This window comes from Achroia grisella, unplaced genomic scaffold (genome assembly GCF_030625045.1).
Source record: "Achroia grisella isolate CSIRO2021 unplaced genomic scaffold, CSIRO_AGI_Agris_v1 utg149, whole genome shotgun sequence".
Lineage (NCBI taxonomy): Eukaryota > Metazoa > Arthropoda > Insecta > Lepidoptera > Pyralidae > Achroia > Achroia grisella.
The window spans coordinates 1,661,491-1,670,367 of NW_026712644.1; the positions used below are offsets into that span (position 1 = coordinate 1,661,491).

Genomic DNA, 8,877 nt, shown 5'->3' on the forward strand with positions numbered 1-8,877 from the left:
CGTCCACCCCGCCTACCGAATCTCTCTCACCAGTCACGCTTGATGAGGTCAAAACGCTAGTTAAACAACTACCTATCAAAAAATCACCCGGCTCAGACGGCATATCCAATAGGTTAGTCAAAAGTCTACCATCCCAACTTTTAGTATTACTCGTCGCTATTTTTAACGCGGCGCTGTCGAACGCTATATTTCCAGACAGCTGGAAAGAAGCCGTGGTCATTGGCATCCCCAAGCCCGGTAAAAATAAATCCGACCCGTCCAGTTATCGTCCTATCAGCCTCCTCAAGGCTATAGGCAAGCTGTACAAGCGACTCCTCCTCGCCCGCCTAAAAGAGTTTATACACTCCAAAGGCCTGCTCATCAATGAGCAGTTTGGCTTCCGAGCCAAACACTCATGCGTCCATCAAGTGCACCGCATCACGGAGCACATTCACAAAAACACTCTGTACTTCGCCACCAAGTCCCCCAAAGGCGGTACAGGCGTCCTATTTTTCGATGTGGCTAAGGCTTTCGATAAAGTCTGGCACAACGGCTTGATTTACAAGCTTCATCAATTAGGTGTCCCCGACAGGCTAGTACTCATTGTACGAGATTTCCTGTCGAATCGCTCTTATCGCTACCGTATAAACGGAGCATTATCCGACCCGCACCCCATACGAGCCGGCGTCCCTCAGATAGCGACACAAAAAAAGTATCGATACTTTATGGTATCGAGTAGGTTTCTTTTCGATACCGATACTTTTGTACTCGATACTTTGTAGTCGATACTTTTACTTAACAAGTACTTTTGACAGATATCGTATCGAATAAATTACTTTTTTTTTATTTATTCATTTTATAATTTATGGCAACATTAGCAACGCCATCTTGTTAAATCTTGCTGAAGCTTTCATTCATAGAGTTAGTTCCGTTGCCGGTAGGTTGCCGGATTCACATTTCACTTGTTTAATTAGTCTATGGTTCATTGGCTGTACTGTAGCTGTATGGGCTTAGATCCCTTTGCCTACATTTTGATATTTATCGATTTTCTTGCGTTATTGATAAATGATAATTGACTTATTGATATTTCAACCTATTCAGAACAGCACTCACAATTATTCTGTGTTTGTATCAGAATTTGAATCATTGCAATATCCAAAGAATGCCGCCTACCAAGAGTGACGTTTGGCAGTATTTCGTCAAGATTAACAAAGGCGAAGTGAAATGTAAGATTTGTTTCAAAACCTTAAAATCGTCAGGGAATACGTCAAACATGAAAAAACATTTAAAGAAACACCCTAATTCTGATGCCTCAAGGTAATTTTTTTTAATGATTATATGGTCCTTATTTATATAACCTAAAATTTGTTTTGTAGTAATTTAATAGGCGCACGAAACTGATTATTTTATATATTCTTTTTAGTGTAAAAGGAGATAAAAAACAAACGACGATGTCGACGATTCAGAAAAAGTTAGAACTGTCGAATTTACCGAGTCGTGATCACGAACCCCAACCATCAACAAGTACATCGAAAGCACCTGAATCAGATACATTGTTAACAACTCCTTCACCATCTGATGTCGAGAGAATTCCAATAGTAATCAGTGGTGATGGTGAGTTAGAAGAAACCTATGCACCACTTCCAAAAAAAAGGCAACTTTCAATTGTACAATCAATGGAACGAAAATACTCTTATTTGGATGGAGGAAAAGATTATTTGAAACTCTGCAAATGTTTGCTTTATTTTATTTGCGTTGATAAAAGACCGTTTGACATTGTGAAAGGGCGTGGGTTTAAAAAATTGATGCATCAAGCGTGTCCATCATTTAAAATTCCTCATGTAGATACCCTTAAAGCACAATTCGAACACTTTTATAGTGTAATGCGTTTGAAAGTAGAAAATATATTTGACAATACATTGTCAAATATATTTTCTACTTTCAAACGCATCTACGTGATCTACAGATCACGTGGCATTAACCTACGATATTTGGAGTGAGATGATGACTGTTACCAGTTATTTAGGGGTTACTGCTCATTATTTGCAAGAAGACAAACTGGTGTCACGTTGTATAGCTACCGTTGCACTGGATCAGCGTCATACTGGTGATTTTATCGCTGAAAAATTAAAAGAAATTTGTGCAGGTATACACATCAGTTTGGATAAAATAACTGCAGTAGTTACAGACAATGGCTCGAACATAATAGCCGGCATAGCAAATTTTCTAGAAAAGAACAAACATTTACCTTGCTTTGCTCATACAATTAATCTAATCGCTGAATCTGCCATGTGAGTCAATGATTTAGGAGCATTAGTAAGCAAGGTACGAGACATTGTAAAATTTTTCAAGAACAGTGTAATCCTCAGTGACTCTTTACGTCAAAAACAAACTGGGTCTCAACCTCTCAAACTGATTTTAGACGTGAAGACTCGGTGGAATTCCGTCTATTATATGCTACAGAGATACATTGAATTAGCACCAATAGTTAATCAAATTTTGATGTTAAATACAAAAGCACCACCCACACCATCGGCTGTAGAAATGCAAAATATTAAAACATTGATTTGTATTTTGAAACCGCTGGAGTATGTAACCAAAGAGTTATCAGGTGAACAGTATGCAACCATTAGTAAAATAATTCCGATGGTGAACTGTTTGAAGACGCAGATTAATAATATACCTATGGCTGTAGGTGATGGTGATGGTCCCCATGGAAGGGTAATAGATACAGTAAAAAAAGAAATCCTAAAACAGATAGAACGCCGATTCGGACATATTGAAGATAATTATTTGATTGCAATGTCATGTTTGCTAGATCCGAGATTCAAGAATATCCATTTTCAGGACGCTAAAGCTTGTGCAAAGGCAATTTCTTTACTGAGAAGATATATAACAACGTCTCCTAGTGTTATCGGCAGCGATCATGACAGCGATTCCTCTCTTGAAACAACTTACGATTTTTGGAGTCACCACAAGAAATTAGCTCACATGAAAAAGCGATGTAAAACCAGTTCTTCATCACAGTTTGAAAATAAGGATGAAATAATTATTTATCAACACAGGTTTCGCCACTTTCTTTGGATCCTCTGAAACAATGGGAAGATATGAAAGTTGTTTTCCCAAAATTATATAAATTGGCACAAGAATTTTTATCGATTCCTGCGACTTCAGTGCTCTCAGAAAGATTGTTTTCGAAAGCTGGAAGTACAATTACTAAAACCCGTAACCGCCTATCGCCAAAAAGGCTCGACGAACTTCTTTTCTTGAGCGATTGTACCGAGGAGGAATGGGATTTATAATATTTTAGATTAAAAAATTGTGGCTTTACTTACAGGTTGTTTTTATTTATCTTATAAATTGCCATTTGTTATTTTTTCATTTTCTCTTACTGTATAGGTACAGACGATACTTACTGATTTTGACAAACTAATGTATGGCGTACCGCCTGAGAAAAGAACTCGATACTTTGAGGTATCGATACTTTTGTGTCGATTCTTTTACGAGTACGATACTTTTTTATCGCCAGACGTATCGATACTTTCTATTCGATAAAGTCCTCTCCGTATACACCAACGATCCCTAAATTCTCAGACTTAAAAGTCGAAATATGGTTCCGTCGCCAAGTCCCGGCGCTTCAGAAAGCCGTAACGATACTCGGCGAATGGTTCCGTCGGTGGCGCATAGAAGTCAATCCCGAAAAAAGTGCAGCAGTGTACTTTAGCAGGGAATTCGACTCTATGAATCACCCAATCGAACTATTCGGCCAAAACATCCCGTGGGTTTCGAAAACGAAATATCTCGGCGTCACCCTAGATAGGAAACTAACGTTTCGTCCTCACATCAAGCGTGTCCGCGACCGAGCCGCCTTTATACTAGGGCGGCTCTATCCTTTTATTAACAAGCACAGTAAAATGTCGTTTCGCAAGCTGACATTATACAGGGCTTGCATCCGTCCCATCATGACTTACGCTAGTCCCGTATTCGCCCACATACCCTACTATTTAATCAACAGACTACAGATCATACAGAATAGGTTTCTGCGTCGAGCCACCGGTGCGCCGTGGTTCGTTCGCAGCGTAGATCTCCACCGCGATCTTAATCTGCCCTCCATCAAGGAGTTTATGAAGGAAGCATCTCGACGCTACTTCGATTCTGCCCAATCCCACCCTAACCCGCTTATAGTCGGTGCGGTCGACTACGCACCGAGGAGTAATATCCGATATACGCGACAACGTCGCCCGAGGCACGTTCTCATTGACCCCCACGACCCCATAACGGCAGGTAACCTCCCCACGGGCCCACCCGTTCCACCCCGACCACACTTTTACACACACACACGACACCGTCCTCGCCGGCGAAGACGACGACCTCAAACACTCAATATCGCGCATTCAACCGGGCGCCTGCGCGCGCCGGGCGCTCAGCGGCGGCGGGGCGCCGGCAACCGAACGGGAGGCCACCACCGGCGCCCCTCCGATCGATCCCCCGTCCATATTCAAACGGGGATCGATTAATTTACGACGGCCTGAGCCGAGGTTCGAACCCCTGCAATCTAATAATTAAATTTTGAGTGGTGCCCCACTCAGACTAAAAAGTCGTATCCATCGGGCAGGAGTTGGCCTTCAGCCGCTCCATAAGTCCTTCCGCGGGTTTGGAGTGCCATCTGCACTCGCCCCATAACGTCCGGTGAAGCTGTACGCACCGGCCAGCTACGGCCAACAGCATTAGAGTAGTCCGTTTAAAAAAAAAAAAAAGCTTTCATACACACATTCCGCTGACCGACGCGCTAGCAGTTATAAACACACACGATTATTTAAATATGTTTGCTCGCTAGTCCCGCCGCCGTCTCGCTGTTCTCTGCTCCCTCGAGCAACACACCGCGCGCGCGCACGTAGCGCAGTTACGTTCGTGCGTTCTTATTCTTATACTTCGCCGCGTGTTAGGTGCAGCGCGGTGCACGACTAGCGTGGCGAGCCCGGGGCCTCCGTGTCCCGCGCCGACCGCGCTCTCGGCATCCGTTCCGACACAGTGCTACCGGACTTTCCGCGGGTGTAGTGTTGTGTTGTGAGGACTGAAGGAGGGACTCTCTTCGTTCAAGTGAAGTGAAGTGTTGTGTGTGGACGTTCAGTGGCACGGACTGTCGTGAGTTAGAGAGGTGCGTCACGCCTATTGCGCGACGCGCCGATCCGAGCCGCCGCCGCTGCCACCAACACCCGCCGACGCCTGCTGCCTGCCGCCCTCCGCCGACGCCACCAAGTAGGTTCGCTTAGGTACACATTTTTCACTCAATAAGATTAGTGATCTTACATATTAGGGTCACATATCAATAGTAGGCACTCAGATAATCGCCCCCTGCCTCACCCGGCAGGGAGGCTCCCCCCATGCCGAGCTGACACCGTCGGCTGCACCCGCAGACGACGAGAAATCTCTCGAATTGCGATACTCCTTATCTTAAGTACTGACTTACCCTATTGTTTTATTGTATTGTATTGTTATTGTATTGTTTTATATTATTATTTCTATTCTTATTCTATTCTTTTGTGTTAATTACCACTGTTTAAAAAATGTCCTTATCAGAGGCCGATATGCCTCTGTTCTTCCAGTTCCTGGAAAAAAAGTGTCCCGGCATCTTAAATGCCTTTATAGCATTCAAAGCCGCCAAGCCCGTGCACTTAGTGTACAGCTCGCCCCCCGCGTCCCCAATGATGACTCAGACTGACACTGAAGAATTCGAGGACGACTCCCAACGGCTCCCGCCGCTTCCCCCGACCCAAGCCGACCAGGCCGAACCCGCCTCTCCGTCCATGGAGCAGAACGACTCCGTCGCGGAGCTTGACGCTCCTAGGATGGAGCTCGACGCCATTCGCGACGGCGACGTGCCCTCTCCCATCCCCCCGGTCTCCTCAGACGAGGACGATTTTATCGTTGTTGGCAACAAGCGTGCCAAGAAGACCCAGGGCTCGCAGCCAGCCAAAACAAAGCGTGCCCATGACGGTACCGCTAAAACAGCCCCCGGTCCGAGTGCACGCAAGTCGCACCCCGAGACCAAAGCCCCGCACCCCGTCATCATCCAGGACAAAAGTGCCTGGAACACGGTATTCAATATGCTTAAAAATAAGCACATCAACTTCAGCCATGCTAAAGCTACCACACTAGGGATCAAAGTAACAGTCCCATCATCTGACGACCATCGTCGTCTCACCACCTTCCTGCGAGAGAAAAACATAGGTTATCACACCTATGCTCTCGAGGAAGAGAAAAAGCTCCGCGTTGTAATACGCGGCTTACCCAAGGAGCTCTCTACAGACTCCATCCTTGAGGACCTTCAGTCCCAAAATTACCCAGCGCACGAGGTACATCGTATGTACCAGTCGCGCTCACGCAACAAGGCCGCTATCGACCTTGTACTAGTCATATTGGACTTATCCCCAGAAGGCAAATCGATTTTTGACATAAAGAGCGTTTGCCAACTATCCTCTCTCTCCGTAGAGGCGCCTCGCAAGCGTACCTACCCCGGACAATGCCACCGTTGTCAGAACTACGGGCACTCTCCCCGTAATTGCTTCGCTCGCCCATGGTGCGTTAAGTGCCTAGGCGATCACGCCACCGCAGATTGCGGCCGTAGGCCCAATACCCCCACGCCCCCCAGTTGCACCCTCTGCCTCACAGAGGGTCACACCGCGAATTACCGCGGTTGTTCACGCGCCCCACGTCCCGCCAAAAAGAAGGCCACCCACACCCAGGGCAACCGTGCTCCGGCACGTGCCCCCGCCAAGGCTCAAACACAACCCGAGCCACTCCTACCCGCCCCTCTGCCTGCTAATAATGCCTGGATTAAACCCCCGGCAATTGTAAGCAAGCAGCACCCAACCCGCCCGCCCAATCGGCCCCGCCCATGCCCGTACACAAACCCGTCCCCAAAACACTGCCCGCGGCCCCTAAGGTCAACGGCAGCTCCCTCTACTCATTATCCCCATAACGTGAACCACCGCCCCGACACGGGTGAGCTCCCCAGAAATCCATGCCGAGCTTAACTCGGACCATCGACCGGTAACCCTCCTCTTGGGCCCTCCGCCCGACAGTTATTTCGATTGTTTTTGTTTTCTCTTAATTTAAATTATGTGTGATGAATATAAAGTATTAGAGTTCTTGAAAATGGACGCTATGTGTGAAAAACAGGCAAAGAAAGTGAAAAGACGGCGACTACATGACCTATCAAACCCATTTAATATAGACAATGCACAATTTGTAAAACGTTACAAACTAAATAATGATTTGGTGCGTAACTTGTGTGATGAGCTTAGGAGTCTTATACCGGGATCAACAAAATCTACGGTTCTATCAATGGAAACCAATGTCTTTAATAAAATGTACTCTAAAACAAACGGCCTACTGGTGACATTGCTGCTCATTCTATAGCCTAGCCAACGGTGTCTAATATCATTAGGCAAATCACCAATTTATTGAATTTATCCAAGATCCAAAGTAAATATATAAAATTACTAAAAAAATCTTTTTATAATTATATACTTACCTACTGTTATTGCTGCAACTATATCTATGAGTACATACCATAAGATACTGTGAGAATAAACATGCTAAAATGTAAGCACCCAAGTAAAACCTAGAAAGCAGGTATGCGAGTATACAAGTATGCAACATTATTATGGTATGCAGTCTTTACTTTCCCCAGAGTACAAATTAAATTATATTTTTTCTGACATGGAGATTATAAATGTGGATGCTAGCGATGTTGGAACTAGTCATGACTTCTACATTTGGGCAAACTAGCCATTACAATTTAACAATATGCGCGTTCAGATGTGCACGTATTGTTTTAATTAAATATATACAGATCAATTTTTTGGCGCGGCGCACGCCGTGCTAGTAGCGAAGGCCATGTGTGATAGAGTTGTGGTTAACGAGCTCATTGAGTGCCTGAACCAAAAACTTGACAAAATTAATACAGTACAGATAATTGTTTAGTCCTGTTTTAAATAAGCGCTACGATGTTTAAAACAGGATCAGCTTTCAATTTACTACAAAATTACCTACAAAGAAAATGAGTATAACATTTTTTCACTTAGAAACAAAAGAAAAAAAAACTTGACAAAATTCACAAATTTGACAAAATGAAACGAAAGATCTCGAAGAACTAATTAAAAAAAATTGATAGGTACCTAATTTTAATACTAGTTTTTTTTTAAAAGATAAATTAAGATTTCATTTATTTTATATACTTTAGATTAGATTTAGATTTTATATACTATAATTTTTGTACCCGATTTTTGATGATTCTTACTATACTCTCTGTTCAAAATCTACACTGTATCATCGTAAGCACAGATTATTATATTAGAGTCCGTTAGTTTTCTGTTCCCGCGCTCCCTTCCCCTCGCTTAACTAGTACTGAACTGACCGTACAGCGGCCTTGACGCGCGCGCGCATTGTGTTGTGAATTAAAATAAATTAGAACTGTGTTAAACCTACTGTGAAACTGAAAAGCTAGCGAAGATATCTTCGAGACCCTGAAGCCCAAGTAATCCGCAGAACCATACAGGTACGTGACAGACGTTTCCACACATATTTTTCCCTATATATATACATAGTACTTTCCCTAACATTTTGGTAGCAGAGAGTAAATTCCCTAACACTCTCTATAGAAAGAATCATCATAGTTAAGACTGAAAAGTTAAGATTTTTTATATAACTCGTTGTTGAAGAAATTTATTTCGATTGAGTTAAATTTAAAAAATAAATTAAAATTAAATAATAATCGTTAGGCAATAAATACTACGCTTACACGAGAGAACACGGAATGTCATTGAGAGATCAATTAGGCTTCTAAAAGCTATATTGGGATGCCTACTTGTACTTTAAATTTTTATAGATAAC

The 8,877-nt window shown here is 43.5% G+C and overlaps 1 protein-coding gene across 1 annotated transcript; it reads left to right on the top strand.

Annotated features, from left to right (window-relative positions):
- Window positions 1-1,319: 1,319 nt before the first annotated feature.
- On the top strand, window positions 1,320-3,281 carry LOC131840804 (uncharacterized). Its single transcript, XM_059189002.1, has 3 exons — window positions 1,320-1,866; window positions 2,288-3,054; window positions 3,087-3,281. Exons 1-3 carry the CDS (start codon window positions 1,431-1,433, stop codon window positions 3,279-3,281), a joined length of 1,398 nt encoding a protein of 465 aa, XP_059044985.1. The 5' UTR covers window positions 1,320-1,430.
- The last annotated feature ends 5,596 nt before the right edge of the window (window positions 3,282-8,877 follow it).